The following is a 21119-nucleotide window of genomic DNA, read 5'->3' as shown; positions in this document are numbered from 1 at the left end:
TCCTCTACAATCACTTGAGGCGAGCAGAATCACAGAGGTTCCAGAGAATGGGAGGGTGGGTGGAATGACTATAAAAGACGTGGTGGTTTCACAGGTGTTTGTTTGTGTGGGAGTTGCAGTTCTGCTTCCTCCAGGCTCCTTCAGCTGATACCCCCACTCATGTACTTCCATTGCTGCAGCAGAACACTCACTTTTACTAATATTTCACACATTTCATCGACAAAACACCTGGGTTTGCATTACTTTTCTGGTCCTGTAATGAGATCAAGATAGAGATAGAGATAAAGTGATCTGCCTCCACAAAACAAAGTTTTGGGGAAGTGCCTTTTTTTAAAATCTTTTTTGATTGCATATTGATTTATTCACACTGAACGTAGTCAAACTCTTCTCTTCTCTTTACTCTTCTAAATATGTCTCCAGCAAAGCCAGTCTACCAATTCACAAGTTCATCTCTCTGCATGCAGTTGCCATTGTGTTGCTATGAGAAACTGCAGTTAATTACTATGATTTACTGATGATCAGAGAGCTGAACATAGATTTTGTCATTACCACACACTGCCAGAACCCGACCGTGGTTTCCAGGGAAACTGGAAATGTGAAGCTTTTCAATAGACACAGCCACAGCTTAAAGAGCAAGGACTGCCTAAGATAGATTCTTCTAGAGACAAACCTGTAGCCGCTGCATTCACTATCAATCAACAGGGGAGATACACGGACAGATGCAGGTCTCGATCAACGGTGAGATTTGCCATGTTTGACCCAAATTTGAGAGAGAGTTATGGAGAGACTTCAGTCTGACTTAGACTGCTGAGGTATGTCAGTTACTCATGATTTTACTACAATTTGTTTCAGCCTGTTTGTTTTCATAGTTAAAAATTGACAAGTGCTCTGGATTCCTGTGCATGACATCAGTCTTATGTGATTATGGATGCAAAAAGAACTGGAATATGAACTATGTGGATATATTTTTAGGGAAGAAAGGTAAAATGTGAGATATGATCAGTACACCAGTTGTAAAATGTTCAAAGCAATTTAAAATGCAGTTTAATCACGTGTTTAATAATAATAAATATCCTAGATTGCAGTGTCCTGTTATACTAAATAAGCATCAATTTCCATCAAATAGTAGCAATGATGTAACTTGGTTGCATGTCAGTGCCTGGATACTTGATATTGACATCTTACGACAGAATATTTTTATCACAAAAACAAACCTTCGTTTTAATCCCCCCCTCATGCTGGGCCTTGTTGTTAAAGTTACTGATTACAAATTGCATGGTGTGTCAGTGCTGTGTTATGCCCCGCAGGTACTTCATTTAAGGCAGAGACAAAATGGGAAGTCTTAAGGATGAGATTAGAGGTCTCAGAGAGGACCACAAGCCCTGTGAGAAGATGGAGAGTGAAGATGGAGAGTGTCCAGGCGGCTCAGATGGCAGAGCCGGGCCTGAGGGACCTCAGATAAAAACGAGTCAAGTGTCTACAACTCATGGGGACTATCAGCCAACACTTCACATGAATGCCAGCTACGCCAAAGAGAGAGACAAGAATCCAATATCCAAAGATCAAGTGCTTTCAGAAGGGCTTTGTGACAACAGTGACCAATCAGACTCTATAGGAGTTAAAGACTCTGAGCTGACTGACACCATCCCCCTGACAGAACAGCCTGAAGGTGATAACACAACAGCTACACAGAACAACATCACAATCTCTAATAAGTTCCTGAGTGATGGAGATGGCGATGGTGGAATTCAGGGGGGAACGTCTAAGGATAAAAATATGGGTTATGAAAGAGAAAAAGGGGCAGAAATTGAGAATATCTTGGTGCCTGAACCATCAACTCCAGTCCCCTCCGATCCACGTACCCCAGCTCCTTTTGGCCAGAACCACATGCACACACAGGTCAGCCTGGAGGTAGTCCAGTGTCGCTCTGCAGCCACCAGCCCCATGACACCTCCCGAGGCAGGCCATTCTTTCTTCTTTCCCAGCTCTTTCGGGAGATCCGGAGCTATGGGTACTGACACCAAAGACGCTGAGCTGCAGGTGGGTCAGCAGGTGGAGTTCTGCTCTGTTGCCACATCCCCCATGACCCCAAAGACGCCATCGACCACTGCTTTCCCAGAGCTTATCGGGAGAGAGACGGCGCAGGAGGGGATAGTGAAAAAGAGTGAAGGACAACAAGGGAGTTTCACCACGACAAAAAGTCCAGCAGAGTCTGAGTCAGAGATAACTGGAGCTTTGAAATTTACCACATCAAAGGAGCTGAGTGAAGGCTTCAGCTCCAATGCATCTCGAGAGAGCTCCGCCAGCTGCACTGCTGCTGGGTTAAGAGATTCACAAGTAACTCTGGAGGATAGTAATCAGCAGTGTAAGCAGCAGAGGATGGGAAGTATGGATCAAGACATTACAATCCTGGTGACTCACCATGGCAACAATGGGGAGGAAGAGGAAGAGCTGGCCGAGTCATCTTTTTATCCCACAGAGCCGGAGATGGTCAAAATAGATGAATATGAGGAACTAGGAGAAAACAACAGTGAGGTAAAGAGAGAGGATGGAAAGGTAAATATCTCCACAGAATCGGTTGCTCCTGATCATATGCAGGACACCTTAAACGCAAACTCCCCACAACACAAAACAGAAGAATCCTCTGTTTCTGCCTGCGACGAAGTAACAACAGACATGAAATGTGAAAAGTCAGATTTCAAAGAAAACAAAGGTGCATGTGAAGAGTTGAGAGACCTTTCTGTGACAAAGCCTCCTGTCCCTGAATCTCCAGCTCCCTTCGGCTGCCACAACATCCGCACACAGGTGAGCCTGGAGGTGGTGCAGTGTCAGTCTGCGGCTACCAGCCCCATGACCCCTCCTGAGGGGGACCATGCCTTCTACTTCCCCAGCTCTGTCGGGAGGTGCGGAGCTGTTGGTGCAGAGACTAAAGATGCTGAGCTGCAGGTGGGTCAGCAGGTGGAGTTTCGCTCTGTCGCAACAGCACCCATGACCCCGAGGACGCCCACCACCACGACTTTTCCTGAGATCAGGAAGGAGGCCAGCATAGAGGAGAAGATAGTGGAGGAAGAAGAGGATAAAAAGGAGCAGGTGGTGGAGGACAAAAAGGAAGTAGTTCAAGAGGAGGAGAAAGAAACTGAAGAGAACATGGTGGAAGCAGCCGAAGAGGATGCACTAAATTGTAAGGAGAAAGGTGAGGAGCCGGTACAAGAGGTGAGCTGGGATGAAAAGGGGATGACGTGGGAGGTGTATGGGGCTGTGGTGGAAGTGACTGTGCTGGGCTCAGCCATCCAGAAACACCTGGAGAAACAGGTGAAGAAGAGGCAGCCCTCCATGCCTCCCCCTCCTCCGCTCAACCCCTCAGCCATGCCCCTCTCTACAGAGTCCACTCGAGGGGGTTCCGGTAAGGGCAGGGCGGGGAAGAGTGGTGAGCGAGATGGGGAGGTGAGCCGCCGCAGAAGAAATCCCTTCCGTCTGCTGATGGAGAACATGCAGCAGCCGCATTGTTGCTCCAAAGCTCATACCTCTGAGTGACACAAGAAAAACAACAGCTGGTTGGAGAAAGAAAATCTGTGCTGGAAAATCACATGACATCTGACATACGTGGCAGTGATACGTGCATTTACTGGTGTACTTCAGCACGGCATTGTCTTGAAAGTGTGAGAAGCAAATCAGAGCCTCGCACAAGACAAAAAAAAGCACAAAAGCATTTAATAGAACAACTTCTACCATGGAGCATTGATCACTGAGAATCAGCCATATAAGATGGGGTTGTTGTTTTGTTGTTGTTTTTTTTTGGTGTTCCTTGTTTCCATATTTGGACGAATAAGGGTGATATATCAATATCATCATTAGCGCTTCTCCTTTAACGTTTTTCATCCAGACCATTCAGTTGTCTGCTGACTCATTTTAACTGCTTTTTTATGACAATATGAAGCCATGGTAACCTTTCTCCTGGTTGCTAACAAGCTTAACACAGCTTCAGCTGAGAGAGATGATAGCAGAGTGACAGTTTCTGAGCGTGATTTATGACCCCGTGATCAGTCATTAACTGAATCTGAAGGTCATTTTATTTAGAAAGTAATGAAGTTAAAATCATCTAAATGTTGCCTTGATCTGTGCGTGAGAGGAGTCCCTGCCTGTCTTATATTCTGCTTTTAAATTTGGCACAATGTTTTGACTTGTTCGTATTGTGAAAAGTATAAAAATGTACTGATGGCAAGCACAATCGTGATCATATGAGAAAAGCAATGACACCTGATATGAGGGTATTTTTAGTCAATACTATTTACTGTATTTTAATGCCATGATCAGTCATTCAGTTGTAAAGTATGTGATGAAACCTATTTTAAATGTTTTTTAATTCAGAAGTTGTTGGTGTCAGTGATGTTGGTGTTCATACATTAATGTCATAAAAGTGGGATCAAATCCACATTTGGAGAAGTCAATTTTATTCACAGATTGCACTTGTGATACATTCATTTAGATGTCAGTAAACAGTGAAATCATTTTTTTTCTCAATTTGCTACTTGTACGAAGTCACAAAATCACACTGCATGAGGTTTTATTTCATATCTCAAACCCAACGCAAACACTGACAAATTAAACATGCAATAGGGTAAACCTTTTGGCTGATGTGCAGTTATAAATAAGGATTTCATTCAGACACTGACATTATGCAATATTCTCCTCTCTAGATCCTCTTTCCTCTTTTTGGATTTTCAAACAAAAATTAGCATTGTGTGTTGACATACCTTATCATACAGTTTATTTCAAACCAAACAGTTTTTAAACTGTGGCTTAATATATTAACAAAAATAAAGTGATTCACATGTGCAACAAACAATTGTTTTGTTTGCTTTCCCACTGCATTTTTCCAATTTTTCATTATCTTGATAAGGTTTATGTTTTAAAAGAGGAGTTCGACAGTTTGGGAAGTACGCCTATTTGCTTCCTTGCCAAGTTTAAACCACTCTCATGGGCTAAACATGAAGCCTGCGTCTATCTACAGTTTTATATATTTTTGTACGGAATAAACAGACAAGGTGTTGGTTAGCTTTGAACACAGCCAGACCAGCTGTTTTTAATCCTAAAGCTAAGCTATGGTCTCCTGGCCATAGCTTCATATTTGTTGGACACATATGAGAGTGGTATCGAACTTCAAGTGAATAAACATATTTCCCAAAATGTCAAGCTATTCCTTTAACTGTTAACAAACCAAATTCCATGATATCATTATACTGTTTTCTGGACATCTCCCATTTTGGTTTTACTTCTTGTTTTTCCTTGAATTGAATGTTTGGAAAAAGCAAATTCATCACTTTAGGTGCCATGAATCTTGTGTATAATATCAGTAATACATTACAATTAATCAGAACAGAAGGCCATTTGAAGACATGCGGACTTCATCCAACCATAAACCATCAATATGTTTAAATGGTATTTTGGTGATTACAGAGAAGCAACAAAAGTCCACCGTAGGCCTCTGGTCAGCGTCTCTCCCTTCACATCATTTCCATCATAGGTCTGTAGTGTTGAACACAGGGTTACTGAAACCCACCCGAGGATTTTTGGAGCCTTTCTCCTGCCCCCGCTGGGCCAGTGCTGCACCCAGAGGCTCAATGTACTCTGGTGTTCCAGTTTCTTCCTCCTCTTCCTCCCGGATCATCTGCTAATGAGTAGCATACAAGCTTTGAAATGAGACCATACTCTAATTACAAATGAAAATGGACAGGAAAGGTACAATGTGTAAGAATTCAGACTACTCTCCACCTGTCAAAGTAAAAAAAAAGGGATAGCATTTCACATATCAGGTCATAAATGCTGCTGACTGCAGTTAGGTAGTTAGCTCAGTTAGCTGTGACCCTAACGTAGCAGTCCTTAAAGCTGACTCCAGAATGGGCACCAGAACGGGAGCCAGGCAAGCGGCCAACTGAACTGGGCTCAGCAGCCTCCCAGTGAACAGGGACCAAACAGCCTCTGAGACCAGCAGAGGCCAGTTTGACAACAGGGAATACAGTACCAAGGTGATTTACAGTGAGACACAGCGGAGACAGGAGAGACTTCAATCGGGACAGACAGCAACAGAATATTTTCACATCTAACTCGGTGAATGAGTGAACAGTTTGATGAGTTTTATTTTGTTTCTGTTGAGTTTGAATGAAGTGTGTTTTAAGGTGAATTAACAAGGCAAGTAGTTCAGCAATAGAGAGAAACTTGAATTCAGAATGAGTTTGGTTGTATTTTTCTGTTTGATAGGGAAAGTAGGTGTAAGAATATTTTATTTCTTGACATGTGAGTTCATTTTGTTTATTTAATAGACAAATTAAGCTAAAAGAACTTGTGTAACACAGCAAAACTCCCTGCTCATACAACTCCCTCAGCTTAAACCACAATGAGGCCAGTATTACAAGACCTGAGCCTGGGCTAGCAGGTTAGCATGCTAACTTCAGAAGATATCTCTGCAACACAATACACAGACGTCTTTGACCTGACGTCAGAACTGTTACTTTTTCACATTATGTAGAAAATGTTAGTTATTTTTTTTAAATGTTTTTGATCTGTTAAATTCTTACACATGGCACCTTTAAAATGTAAACTCACCATGATAGGTTGTGAATCCCTTTCAGTCATTTCATCACTGTAGTCCAGGGAGTTGAGGCTTTAATGGGAAAAGAAAAACAAAGGGATCAAAATATACAGTAACCCGCATATGCACTATTAACAATCGCAAATCAGTGTTTAGGTTTTTGATTTAAATAAATGTCACATGTCAAGGATGGGAGCCGAAATGTGTCTCCATCACAACATGCTGTAGTGAGCACACTGGGACAAACTGTTCACCTGGAAACTATCCCAGCCTATTAACCAGTCCTGCTACAGAGTGGAGAGAGAGGTTGTGTGTCACTGTGGGACGCCAACCAGTCAAACTGCGCTGACCGTGCAAATGACTGCTAACAACAGATGGATGGGGAGGTCACAGAGAGCTTTTCTTTACCTGACTTTGTCCACATCTGAGCTCTCCTCATCCAAGTCCAGGACCATGGCTGTGTCGATGTTGAGGTTGAGAACAGGATTAGCCCTGTTAGCGAATAATGAGCAGTCAGAGATATGTTATATTTCATCATTTATCTCTTTAACGCTGTTGTCTCCTCACCCCTCCATGGTGTACTTGTTGGTTCCAGGCACCACAGGACCACTTTTCTGGTTGTCAGAAGTCACCATGGATGCAGAGTTCATGGCTTTAGCTGCCTTTAGCTTCCTCCTGTAGCTTTAGTGTGAAGTGAGTTGATTAGTTAGTTGATTAGTAAACAGACACAGCACCTCTGTTGGATGTGTTTAATCAGTGGTACTTTGGAAGATGGGAAGTGTGGCTTTGATGGGATAAACTGTGCAGTTAAAAGTTAATTGTCCTGTCTAATTCTGTACCTAACTTTAATCCCTTTAAATCCCCTTTCTTACTTTCTGCGAGTGCACAATAGGGAGGTGGTGAGGATGGCCAGTATGATGATGAGGCCTCCTACCATCCCCAGCAGGATGTACTGCACAGGGTCTGTGTCTTGTTCAATCGCAGGAGCCGTCCCCTGAAACAAAAGTAAGAAATCTATCTTTAGTATTTAGTTGTCTGTTGATCTATATGGTTTGATTTACACTTGTCGTTGTCAGATCTAATGACAGTATAATTTGTGGATTACACTAAAGTACAAGTAAAATAAATAGACATACAGTGGTAAAATAAAATAATTTATTGTATCTTTATTTGTGTATGAGCAATTTGATTATTTTTTAAACAAAAACTATTCTATATAACAAAATCCATCCACCCATCCATCCATTGTCAACCGCTTATCCTGCGTACAGGGTCACAGGCAACAAAATCTTCTGTCATTAAATTTGTATAAATATTATTTGAAAATAATAATAAAATATGACTTATCACAATAGTGTTTAGGGCTTCAAACCCCAAATTTAGCTCCCCTGCTGCACTTTTGCTCCTGATTAGTTCAGCTAAACAAATTCCAGAAGGAAAATTAAGTATAATCATTATTGTGATAATACTAATGTTCTTGTTAGTGTTCTCAAGTAAAATTAATGTATGACTATGCAGCAAAATTGAAAAATATTATCATTATGTTGTATGTAGTTCTGCTTGCTATTTTAAATATTTGCAATAATCTCTCACAGAAACAGATGTCCTCCTACAGCAAGTACTTCTAATGATCATAATTGTTTCAATTCATTTAGATCAGTGATTTCAACATATGGAAGTCAAATACAACAAGACAATAAAAAAAAGCTGCAGTTAACAGTAGCAGTTCTTGTGCTTCTTGTTTTTCAGGGACTCAGTGTCCCATATAAAATAAAATCTTTTCCAGTACAGTGGAAAATGATGCAACAAGAGCAGTGAGATATGAAATGATGGAAACTACAAAAAAATGAACAAGGGGCATGTAACACTGCTTTAATTAAGTTGATCATGTAATTAAAAGAAAGTATATGTGACAGAGAGGAGACCCTTTCAGAAAATAAACGTTCAATTCTAAAATTGCTCGTACTTACAATGTTCGCGAGGCCAAGCTGCCCCAGCACAGGATAATGTTCAGGATCAGAGAGCATCTTTTCCACTTCATTAGAAGTAAGAGCAGTCCCGTTGGAGTAGACAAAATATGCCACTATAATAGTTTTACCTGGATCCCTGCGAGAAGAATACAACTTAGTCACATATTTAAAATAATGAACCTAAATTAACTATTTGAATTGTTTTAAATCTAAAATCCCTTTGAGATGCTGCAATTATTGTCCACAATTATCAGCAAATAATTTATTCTCAACAGTATGATTGTTTACAGGAACACTGGCTCCACCTAGTGGACAACAGTCTGTGTCTGTAAGTGAAGATTACTTTGGAGTTCTTGTCAGCACCAGCCAATAATTTATTATCTGTATCTGCGTTCACAGACTGTATAATTTATTTTGATGTATGGGGATTAACATTTAGAGGTGAAGAGAAAAGGAACTTGCCTGGATTCTTGAGGAGTGTCTGACCTGATGGCAACGATTTCAACAGCGGACTTGGTGGCAGCAGTAAGTGCCCTGGAAATGTAGAGATCAGAGAAAATACCAAGTGTTAACTAAAATGTTAACTAAATAAAAATGTAATTCTTTAATTCTCTGTCATCAGATTCAAACTTTACTAAAACGCAGAATAGCTTGGAGAATTGTACCTTCTGATTTCATTGAGGTTTTTTTCAACATCAGCTTGGGAAGATGTAAATTCAAGTTCAACTTTATAGGACTCATCAACTGTGAAAATCTGCACAAAAAAATACAAAAACAGACAGGTTTCTCTGCAGTTCATGAATGAAAATCCAGCTGCAGGATTTCAGTCACTCACCTCCAGCACAGTGCTTGTGGAGAGGCCGCCGGTGTCAGTTGCAGATACTGTTACCAAGTACTTCCCTTTCAGTGTAATATCAAGCCCCTCTGTAGTTCTGTGGAATGTGGAGGAAATCATGAGTGCAGCCATAAACAAATTACAAGACAACAAGCCCCCAGGCACAGACATCTATAACCCCACCTCATCCCTCCTAGAGCCGAGACACCCAGGCTGAAAGAGAGACATTGAGGTCATTTTGTGTGTCTTTATGGCAGTCTTGTGTCTCTTTGTCGTAGATTTGTGTCTTTTTATAGTTGTTTTGCATCTCTGTTGTCTCTATGTGTTTCATTGTAGTTGTTTTGTTTCTCTGTTGTTGTTATGTGTCTTTATGGTCACTTTGCATCTTCTTGTAGTTCTTTTGCACCACTTTGTAATTGTTTTGTGTTTCTTTGTGGTTAAGAGTTCAGCAGTAAACACCAAAGCTTGTTAGAAAATCCCAAGCACATGTTGAGAGCAGATTGCATCATAGCAGGATGATACTGATGGATGTACTCACTGAATAATTCCAACATAAATGTCCTTTTGCTGTGTGGTGACGGCCTCGAACATCGTCCTCATGTTACTTGTATGATTGTTGGTTTCTTCAAATTGGACTGTTGTTACTTTAAACTCAATCTGCCTATTTATTCCAGAGTCACGGTCTGTAGCCTGAGAGCAGCAAGAGATACAAGCAACAATGTCTAGGTGTCATGTCACATATCTCATTAAGGAGCTATTTGTTTTTCATTCATACTCACAGTGACTGCTGCAACAGATGTCCCCTTACTTGCGCTTTCTGACACCACAACTAGAATCCAAAGAAAGAAAATCATTATGAAATGGTATAATGTTGACAAAACAGAAAAAATGAAATCAATTATATTTGCAATTTTTACATTTGCTCAAAAAACTGATAATGTCACAGTTCTGGGGTGTTGGTGTTTGTGTTTAATTTTTTTTGTATTTTCTATTCTGTCCCAGGGGCCTGTACCATTAAGCGAGTTCAACATAGGACCTAGCCAGGATATCTTTTAGTTACCTGGCTTAACTAACCCTAACAATCGCAGTTGGAATAAGCGTACCACAAAGCTGGCTATCAACTCTGTAAGTCAACCCAGGGTTTCCCAATCCAGCCGTTACTGTAAAAACCTGTAGGCCTATGGTAGCCTCTGTACGATTAAATCGCTATAGACAAGAGTTTCTGCACATCACCACAGCAAGCATAAATCAGCCTATCAAACAGTCTGTGGTGTCTCCTACAGATGGTGATGTCATTTTCCAAGAGAGCTGATTGGTCAGTAGGCTGCATTTTTATAGTTAATCTCTTATCTGGAACATAACCTTCTCCAGAGCAGGTTAGCCGTTCAGCATAAGTTACCATGGCGATCTACCCTGGTAAGAAGTGAACCACCGTCGTGGTACTGAAAACCCAGGGTTAACCCCAAAGTTACCTTGATAAGCTCAAATCCTGCTTCACGGTACAGGCCCATTGTGTCAGGATGTAAGCTGAACCTAACACATAACTTAAAATTGAGTAGGACAATGTCCCTTTAGATCAGTGGTTTCCAAACTTTGCGTTAGGACCCTTGCAAGGGGTCACAAGATGGATGTGAGGGGTCATCAGACAACTTACAGGGCAAGGGGGAAAAAAACATCAAAATTATATCTATTTCTTTAGACATTCTCTGGACGGGGGGGACAAATTGTGTTCTCTTGATAATTAATGGAAAATAAAATTAATTATTAATTATTCAAATTAAAATGTGGGGGAAAACAGTCTTTGGTTGACCTGGTCATGAACCAAAGACATACTGTATTTGAGCAGTGACGATGGGTCATGAGTAGGCAGGCTTCAGTGTAAAGGGTCACAAGCCAAAAAACAAACATGCTACTTTAGGTAAAATATACTTAGAGTGATACAATCTCAGACTTAAACTCACCAAATACAGAATTGGACACAATGAATTCTGGAGCATTGTCATTGATGTCTTCAATGTTGATCACCATTTGTCCTGAAATAATATAGAAAATTAAGTCAAGTAATGTGAGATGTGTTTGTAGGTCTTTATTTGACAATTTCTTGCTTTTACTGATTTTATTCGATGCTCTTATTTTGCTTTTATTATCTGTTTCTAATCTCAACCCGGTACTGACCTGTTGTGACACTGTTTTTCTCTCCTTTCTCTGTGTACTCATCCACCACCTGAGCCTCTATCACCACCTGGTCACATTGTTCATAATCCACCAGGTTGGTCAGATTGAGTCGGACTTCCCCCGTCGGATCCAGAATAAAGTTACTGCAGGGTGTCAGAGAGCCGTTGCATCTGCATTTGATAGATTCCTCCTCATAGACCAGTGAGTGGTTTCCATCTTTGTCATACCCTGTAAATTTTCCAACAGCCCCATTGATGTTGGTGTTCTCCTTCACGGTCACGGGCTTGGTCGGTTTGAACTCGGGCCTCTCATCGTTCACATCCAACACGTTCACTTGCACCATCACTTCAGCTTTCTTCTGTTCCAGATCTGCTGCCTCTACCAGCAGTCTGAATTGCTTGTGAGTGCTCTCGTAGTTCAGCTCAATGTCTTGGTCCACATTGATTTTTCCCCTGTAACCTCGACCCTCTGCAAAGGTGCGAATCATAAAGCTGCCGAAGCTTCCATTAACGATGCTGAAAGAAATGCGGTTATGTGTGCTTGTTTGGTCCAAATCCTCAGCGTAAACAGAACCCACAAATGCACCTGATTGGATGGGAGAATAAAGTTAAAATCCAGCCACACAGTTATGAACACTTTGCAAAAATAAATACTGACCTTTTTCTCCTTCTTTAACAGTGAAATTGTAAAAAGAGGCTTTAAATTGTGGTGAGTTGTCATTGATATCCTGGGATGCATAAAAAAAAAACAAAGAATGACTGTCATCATCCTCATCAGGAGTGGCAGCATCAGTAGGAACATAGCACCAATCATTTGCTAAAATTGTGGAAGAGTTACCTCTACATTGATGATGACTGTGACCATGCTGGACAATGGGGGAATACCCTTGTCAGTTGCTGTTATATTGAGCTCGATCCTCCCATCCAGCTTCGGGTCTATGGCCTCACGATCAAGCTCACCCTTGTTTCTTAACATGCCGGTGTTGGGGTCAATGGTGAAGTTATCACTGTACCTGCTTGGTACGATTCCAAACACTATCTGGCTGTTTTCCGTACCTGGGTCATCTGCATCAGAAGCCTGTCAAAATGAGAAACAGTAGAAGAAATGGTCAAGCATGTGGTCACCTATATGTAATTGTTGAACATTAATATGCTACTATAACAGCTTCCACTCTTCTGGGAAGGCTAGAGCCTGGCTGCAGGGATTTGCTCCTAGTCAGCCACAGGAGCCTTAGTGTGGTCGACCACTGATGTTGGGTGATAAAGCCTGGCTCACAAACGGGGTTTGAGTTTATCCCAATGGGGGTGAGGTCAGGGATCTGCGCAGGCTAATCAGTTTCTTCCACATTTGTGAATTGTCATGTTGAAGCAGGAGAGGGCCCTACCCAAACGGTTGCCACTATGTTGGAAGAACGGTTATGCAAAAACTTTTGTGGCTCCAAAGTGTGCAAAATCTGGTGAATTGCCCCAAGTGATGGCACTTGAGTCCACGTCGGTTGGGGCAGAAGACTACAAGTTTGAAAATGAAACAGATCTGTTTAGCCTGAATCTTTGACCACACTGTTGGCAGTTGAGTTGCGTTGTGGGTAATGTAAGCACCAAGCTCTGACAAGGAAAACAAATGCATAGGATAAATAAGAGAATATGACACCTACACCTGCTCACTGAATTCACCACCTCCAGGGATGGAGTTGCCACTTCTAGAAAATTATCTTTGCATCCGGGCGAGGTGACCCATGTCCAGGCCCCCGCCCACTAACCTGCAGCTGGGGAAGAGAGCGACTGGCCAAGTGACCGTTATGGAGGGAGAGAGGCCTGCTGACCCTGCCACAATCCCTCGTCTGGGGTTCAAGACGCCATTGTTTTACATGTGCTGCTTGTGTACACTACGGTAAGGCTTTTGAGAATGTGGAAACCGTTTTTTTTTTTGCAGTAAAACATGTTAATTTACATTCCTCAAAGAGTTAAGTTAACCTCTCATCAAAGAGCTAACATTAACTCCTGAGGTGAGGCTAAGGGTTCACACTGCGGCCTTGTGTTTACAAAGCCACTGTTCTAGCATTTGCTGCTTGTGTGTACACTGTGGTGATGCTTGTGAATGTTAAACTGTTTATTAGAAACACATTACATTCTTAAAAGTGCTAATTCCCCACCACCAACCCCATCCCATTGAGCTAGCCGTGTCGAACACTCCGCTGCGAAGTTAACGGCTCGCCCTGGTCAGAACCGAGTGAGAGGGTGGGTGAGGCCCGGGCGTCCACTTCGCTAGCTTGACCACCAAGTCCGCGCGGCCATAATGGTCCGCTTCCACGACGTGACAGCCCAGAAACAAGGTCTGATGGAGAAGGGGCTGTCGCGCTGCAGCTATCTCTCCTGTCACAGGGGGTTTGGTGACAGAACAGTCTTCGCCCACCACCTCATGATATGCTTTCTGCAGGGTGTGAGAAGACAGCGACCTGTGTCGTGTCTCTCTGCGCTTCAGTAGGACTTGCTGCTTGTGTTGGTGGCTCTAATATCTGCACCTTATGGCCCCTGGAACAGTCCTCATTGAAAATGTTATCTCTCGAACAGCCCTGCGCCTTGCTCTCACCTCTGCTAAGAAGCTAAGAGCTGTGTGCCTGTCAGTCCACACCAGCTGCATGCTGGTTCTTGGTGTCCACAGTGCAGCCGGATTGAGACAACACACCTCCTTTTTCTTAAGACATAAGGAGCATGTTCAGGTCCAGGACAATAAATCTGGGTGCTTTCTACCCCCCTACCCCACTTAGGGTGCAGGGAGGTGAGAGTGCATCTGTTGTGTCCATGTGTGCTATGCTAACGTCCTATGTAGAGCACACAGCCCCCATTCAATGCACTGGTCAGCTGTTCGTCTGTTTCAGTGATAGTCATTAAAACCCTGTCCAAGAAGAGCCTGGCCAGCTGGCTTTGTGAGTGAATCTCCCAAGCCTGTACACGGGCGGGAACAGACCCACCCTTAGCGGTGCGTGCACATTCCACTCGGAAGTCGGAAACTGAACCTTTTTTCAGCGGGGTGTGTGTCGAAGAGATCTGCACTATGGCATCTTGGCCCTTACTGTGCCCGTTTGTGCGTTTCTATCTCTTGGATATGTCGGGCTCCTTCTCGGGATCTCGTGGAGCCCTCTACCAATGAGCCTGGCCGCTCTGACGCCGTCTGCTGAAGAGGCGGTCGGATGCTGAGGCAGTAGGGACACTGCTATTTATGCGTAATGCACATATCGGTAACAACATCCTATTGGTCGGCTACGTGCACGATAAAATTTCAGTGGGCAAGTGCGTGCGTGTGATTGGAGGAGGTAGTACCCATAGAGTCCAGTAGAGGGCGGAGCCTGTGCTTATAGAACTAGGGTTACCATATCGTAACCTTCGTTCTGCTTCCACAATTTTGATTTTTAAACCATCCAGTTTGACAATGTTCTTGAAGTGCTACATCAGTGGTGGACAGAGGTGTTCACACCTTCCATCCCTAGAATAACAAAAATTAGTCCATAGTTTTGACTTTCAAATTGCTTTCTGTAACTTATACTGTTTCTATTTACCCAAGTTAAAACACAAAGTGTTTTCATTTTCCATTAACACAAAACCTGTTGAATTTAGGTGCTATAACTATTTACTGATACAGAAATCAAAAATCCTTTCAAGTACAGCATCAACAAATATGAGACGGAAATATTTACTGTTGTCATATTGCTCTCTCACAGTTACCTCTATCTTAAGTTCAAGCTGTCCACCCTCATTAACAAACTCCCGGTAAGAGTCCCTGCTAATGACTGGAGGCTGGTCGTTTATGTCAGTTAGAATAATCTCCAGTACTGTGGTGCCGGGCTTTTCGTCCGTGTCCCTGGCCTGCAGAGTTGCTGAAAACAGAGATCTGACCTCGCGATCCACCAGAGTTTTGTTTTTCACATAAATTTTGCCCGTATGTGGCTCCACGTCAAAATATGGTAGTCTGAAACACAGATAAAAACTGTTCAGCTGTGTCGTCTCAGATAGCATGACGGCAAAAGCTAGACGGTGGATGTGTTCAAATAGCCAGAATAACTGGTTCAAGTGTAGACATACATGCTGTCTGGAAGAAGTCTGTAGGTGAGGTTGCCTTGATCCATTGTGTCAGAATCCTCCGCCTGGGAAGAAAAGATAACTCCTCTGATTCAAGAGTTTCATACAAGCAAGCTCAAACTGAGCATGAATCCAGACAAAAAAGGACTTACAGTAATGACTGCCACTTCTGTCCCAGCAGGAGAGTGCTCAGGAACCTTCAGCTTATAGGTTTCCTTTGGAAAAACAGGGCTGTTGTCATTGATGTCCTTGATCTTAATTGTAACTGTAGCAGTGGACTGGAAGCTGGGTTTTTCTTGATCTATGGCAATCACCTACACCACAGCACAGGAAACACTTTAGACTGGTAAAATGCCATTAATCTATGACAACCAAAAGATAAAGGATGTCACTAATATTATAATCACAGACTCATGGTCTGTGACTCATGGCCATGACACTTTTCTTACTTCAAGAACCATTTTCTGTTTTAATTCATAATCCAGTGCTTGGGGCTGCTTGACCAGAAGCTGAACGATGCTGTCCGACATGGTAGATTGGGGTTCCACAGAAAACACATCCTTGTCAGCTCCCTTCAGGGATAGTACAGTAGTGGAAATCTGTGAAAAGCCAACAAAAATGGTTCATGCTTTATCATTAATGTTACTTGGAACTGGACACTTATTATACACACATTACAGGAAAACCTCATCTTTTAGTTGAAGACTGTCCTCTCTCCTCCTCCTGATTTTCTTTCTTTACCTTATCCAGATCTTTGACCGTCATGTTGATGGAAACAGTCCCCAACGAGTGTTCAGAGACCTCTCCCGTGAAGTGAGTCGCCTTCACACAGGAGAGCTCGTCTCCACACTTATAAAACTCCGGCTTGTTGTCATTGATGTCGATGATGTTGATCTGTACACTTGCTGTGGTGCTGGCATAGATGTCTTGGATGTTTGTCTTAGACTCCGTTGCCTAAAATAAAACAAAAAATAATAATTTCACTGTCTATACATTTGCCAGAATAAAGGTTCTCAAAACTCGGGAAGACTTGGTGTAATTTTTCTTGAATTAAAGTTCAGTTTTGCGTCTATGGGCTACACCTAGGGCTGGGCAATAAAACAATAATAATCACAATATAATTTTCCTGTAACATTATAACAAATGTTCAATATATTGCCAATAAATGTTGATGAATTAAATCAAATGAATTAACACTTAATTTTTCTATTAAGATGTTCATTTTGTTGAGGAAAAGGGACTGAAAAAATATTTACTAATCATATTTTTAGAAAAAACTATTTTATCAAAATTGTTTTGAATGTTCTACCTTAGATTTGTGATGTGATCCATTGCTTGGCATCCAGTGTTTGCCACGTTCTGACCATAAAGAATAGTTTAACCCCACAATTAACCATCTGGTTTTCAAAAATTTTAACTCTGGAGCAAAAATCGGCCTGTAAACTAAAAGAAATAATGATTTGACATTTATTGTGATAATTATCGATATCTAATGGTATGAAATTTTTTCATCGAGATAACTTTTTTGGCCATATCGCCCAGCCCTAACTACACCGCTCAGACAACACATTGCATCAAGCCAAACAACGGTAACAGTGATCAAAAAACTGATCATTGGGACTACTTGTATGAAATTGTATTTCCTTGTTTTTTTATTTAAATGTTTTAAGGTTCTTGGGGTGAAAACAAGGGCAGAAACGTCAGTACATGATTGTGTAAAATCACCCCTTATTTTTGGTTACATTTCACAGACTGTAGCAGGCATCTTTTTTTGGTTTGTTGTTTATGTGCAGATTGAGAGAAGGCTGGTGTTTCTAGCATAACGTTATTACAAGTTAGGTTCAGGAAAAAACATCACGCCTTGTTGTAATCCAATCTTCTGTGCCTATGTGCCTTAAAGGAATGGACAAAGAACAGTGAAGGTTTGGCAAAACTGATTAGAGGAACAGCTCAACATTTTGGGAAATATGATTAAGATCTGTGTACCAGCCTATCTAAAGCTACCTTATTAACATGTCATGTCTCATTGGTTTAATCCACATAAAAACACTCTTTTTACAGGGAGTTATGTGCTGGAACAAGTTTTTTGCATGCAGTGGTACATAAGTGTTAAACACTGTTAAGCGTAAGCAGTAACCACAACTCAGACACTGAGGGAAAATCTATGCACAATGTCACTTTGCATTGTTTAATATTATAATTTCTTTTTATCTGTTTTAAACATCATACTAACAATATCAAAAATAAAAAATAAATTATACAATACTAAAATTAAAAAGAAACTATATTTTTACAATTATAAAACAAATAATAATAACACAAAAATAAAACAGTGCAAGAGAAGATATGCATGTTGGCGTGCTTATCCTGGAGACTATGTCACTTATCACTTTACTTTATTCAATGCTATCCACTTGCAGCTGTAATGTTGAAATTTCTCACCTGTGAGACAAAGGCTGATCTTATCTTATCTTAAACTAAAGTGATGGAAAATGTAAAAAGAGAAAGAAAATTGACTACTTAATCAAACTTTACCTTTACAGTCAGGGTAACAATGTCACCAATATCTTCTCTGTCAATTGGTGACAGTACAGATATGATGCCATCATCTCTTGAGATTTTAAACAAGCCACCTGGCGTGGAATCTGTCAAACAAAGAGGGGGGAAAACAAATACATGTCTTTCTCACTCAGTGCAATTTGTGCTAGTGTTTTAAATTAAACTGATGAGGCTCACCTTCAATACTATAAATGACAACATCATTGACTCCTGTGTCCTGGTCTATGGCAGTCACTTTAAACACAGACATGCCCTGGCAAAGAAAAAAAGTATTTTCTGAAACCAGAAGAAGCTGTTTAACTGCCTGTAGATTTGTGTCACATCACACCACGATTTGCAGCAGCTTTGTCACGCAAAATGGACAAAAATATACTTTAAAACCTGGGCTCTCACAAGAACATGTATGTAGCACATATACATTATATATATATATACACATTTACATATCATCAATCTAATTGGGCACATTACCCAATGCAGCACCTTCAATAAAATCTATCAGCACTCACTAAAGTAGAATTCTCTGCGACTCTCCCGACGTAGGGAAGCCCAATGAACAGTGGGTCAAGGTCTGGGACGTCAACAACCGTAATGAAGGAAAAAACAACGCTTGAGAAGAATTTGTTTTCTTTATAATAACATCGACCTCCACCATCCTGTTGTGGGACACACAAGCACATTGAAATAAAAAAATCAAATGCCACTTGTACCAGAGAATTCTGTTTACCACAGTAATAATTATAGAGTAGTAAAGTGATAATTAAAAATCAAACATTTTAAAGTAATCAGGGAAATCTATCTACACATTTAGTGGTTTGATAACCAAGTATTACGTGATAAATTATGACATTTAAGTGTTATTTGGCATATCCGTCTGTTTATTATGACGCTAGAGTCAGGAAACAGTTATCTTTGCTTAGCATAAAGACTGGAAGCAGAGGGGAACCACTAGCCTGGCCATGTCCAAAGGAAAAAACTCTAAAGCTCTAAAGCTCACTCACACACTATCTCATGATTTTAATTAATACAAACAACAAAGAACTACCGGTACACATTGTGGTTTTATAGGGATTATGTACTAGAGTAGTAATCTGGGCTTGCTTTGCCTCTGTTTCCAGTCTTTATGTTAAGCAAAGCTAACAGGGTGCTCAATATTGCTTCATGTTCAGCGCACAGACAGATGAGAGTAGCATCGATCTTCTCATCCAACTCTAGGTAAGAAAACAAATAGGCGCATTTCCCAAAATCATGAACTAGTGGAACCTTGAGATTATATTCAGGACTGCTTGAACTGATGATTAACATCTTTAAATTTCAAGGGATGCATTGCTACAAGTTCCATTTTTCCTTAATCACTGTTCTTTTTCAGTGTCATTAACGGCCAAACTCATCTTGAAGAATAATACTTACAGTTGCGTTAATCTTCAGCCGGTAGAAAGTGTTCAATGCAGTATAATTCAGACGTCCACTAAGTCTGACTTCACCAGTTATGCTTACAATGCTGAACAGACTGAATCCTTCATTTGGAGAAACCTGGAAAATACAGTGTAAATGATGCTTCAATAAAGTTTATGGAAGATCAGAATATAATATTGATCAATTACATGATTTACAAAGAAAGCTTACTTCATCAATGCTGTAGTGAATAACACCGGCATTTCCAGTGTCTAAATCGTTGGCCTGCACCCTAAACAGAGACTTCCCTACATTGGTATTCTGATGATGTGGATGGAGATAAAAACAAAAGAAATAAAAAACAGGAAATTAAACACAGAGGCTTGGAGTACATAGCTGACATTATATCAGTGGTTCTCAAACTGGGGGGCGGGCATAGCTATTTCGTTAACCTGAATATTTTGTTTTATTGCTGTGTTGTTAAAGATTGATTAAAATGAAATCCACTTTTGGCGGAGCCAGGGAGCTTAAACTTTATTAGGCTTTTAAAAGCTGAAGTGACAGAAAAAGTTTGAGAACCACTGCATTATATATACTAACATAACTTCCTGGAGTAGAGAAGCTGATAAACAAATAGGTTAAGACAATGATTAATTTGTATATGTTTGTCTTACCTCTGGGATCTCAACATCATATGAAGACTCCTGAAATATGGGTCTGTTGTCGTTGGCATCTGCTAATAGTATGGTTAACGTTTTTTTCACCTGAAAGACATTGCATGATGTGCTGTATGAATATAATGAGCAAAAGGATATGAAATGGATAATTAACACCAACTGAAATGTCACTTACATCATTGAGACCATCAGAGACAGCAACTCCAACCGTCATTACATCACCACCCCCCTAGAATGAAAATAAAATAAATTGATAAAACACATACACACAGAATCAAAATGAAACTGTTGACAACTGAAGGGTCTCTTCTTCTACCACACCATACCTCTCTATCTAGTTCCCTAATGACTGATACGCTCCCAGTTTTGCTGTCAACTTTGAAGTATGCGGCATTTGGCCCACTGAGTGAATAAGTCAATGGGTCATTTTCTGCATCTGTTGCATTTATAGTAAACGCAACGGCACCTATGAAGACATCAGAGGAACATTTATACATTTGTTCATCATTTCTTGAGGTATAATGTCACAAGTGAAATAAAAACAGTTTACAATATTTCACACACACACACACACACACACACACACACACACACACACACACGTATATACCTATGGGGATGTCTTCACATACACTTTCAATAACATTGAGGATTATAGGACTGGTATTTGCTGTAGAAACACACATTAAAACACACAGCATATTATTATTAAGTAGAATGTTACGTAGTGATATAAAGACATAATGACAAAATCCCAATCAAATTAACTGAACACTTACCATTAGTTAGGCTGATAAGGCACAACAGGCACAACAACAACACACTTCCTGTCATCCCCTCCAT

General features: G+C 40.9%; 2 protein-coding genes across 4 annotated transcripts; one reads left to right on the top strand and one right to left on the bottom strand.

Moving 5' to 3' along the window:
• Positions 1-544: 544 nt before the first annotated feature.
• LOC119889351 (G protein-regulated inducer of neurite outgrowth 1) lies at positions 545-4454 on the top strand. 2 transcript variants are annotated; one of them, XM_038700287.1, is made up of 2 exons: positions 545-738; positions 1308-4454. In XM_038700287.1, the coding sequence occupies exon 2, from the start codon at positions 1333-1335 to the stop codon at positions 3532-3534; it is 2202 nt and encodes a 733-aa protein (XP_038556215.1). In that variant the 5' UTR covers positions 545-738; positions 1308-1332; the 3' UTR covers positions 3535-4454. The 2 variants fall into 2 exon arrangements, with proteins under 2 accessions (XP_038556215.1, XP_038556214.1); XM_038700286.1 differs by having other exon boundaries at positions 546-812.
• On the bottom strand, positions 4431-21119 carry cdhr2 (cadherin related family member 2). 2 transcript variants are annotated; one of them, XM_038700284.1, is made up of 30 exons: positions 21056-21119; positions 20887-20946; positions 20603-20742; positions 20452-20505; positions 20274-20363; positions 19831-19920; positions 19615-19737; positions 18714-18860; positions 18382-18457; positions 18181-18290; positions 16387-16599; positions 16095-16244; positions 15798-15959; positions 15649-15710; positions 15292-15535; positions 12407-12646; positions 12227-12296; positions 11570-12154; positions 11356-11427; positions 10174-10223; positions 9933-10084; positions 9395-9491; positions 9225-9313; positions 9022-9093; positions 8560-8695; positions 7462-7583; positions 7157-7270; positions 6998-7081; positions 6604-6661; positions 4431-5671 (listed from the first exon to the last, which is right to left on the bottom strand). In XM_038700284.1, exons 1-30 carry the CDS (start codon positions 21117-21119, stop codon positions 5519-5521), a joined length of 3879 nt encoding a protein of 1292 aa, XP_038556212.1. In that variant the 3' UTR covers positions 4431-5518. The 2 variants fall into 2 exon arrangements, with proteins under 2 accessions (XP_038556212.1, XP_038556213.1); XM_038700285.1 differs by having other exon boundaries at positions 4431-5668; positions 21056-21110.

Source organism: Micropterus salmoides, unplaced genomic scaffold (assembly GCF_014851395.1).
Source record: "Micropterus salmoides isolate LMB-PRFRI ecotype aquatic unplaced genomic scaffold, ASM1485139v1 Ms_hic_scaffold_5, whole genome shotgun sequence".
NCBI classification, from domain to species: Eukaryota; Metazoa; Chordata; class Actinopteri; order Centrarchiformes; family Centrarchidae; genus Micropterus; species Micropterus salmoides.
Note: the sequence above shows the minus strand (reverse complement) of the source record. Positions and strands in the feature narration are given on the sequence as shown.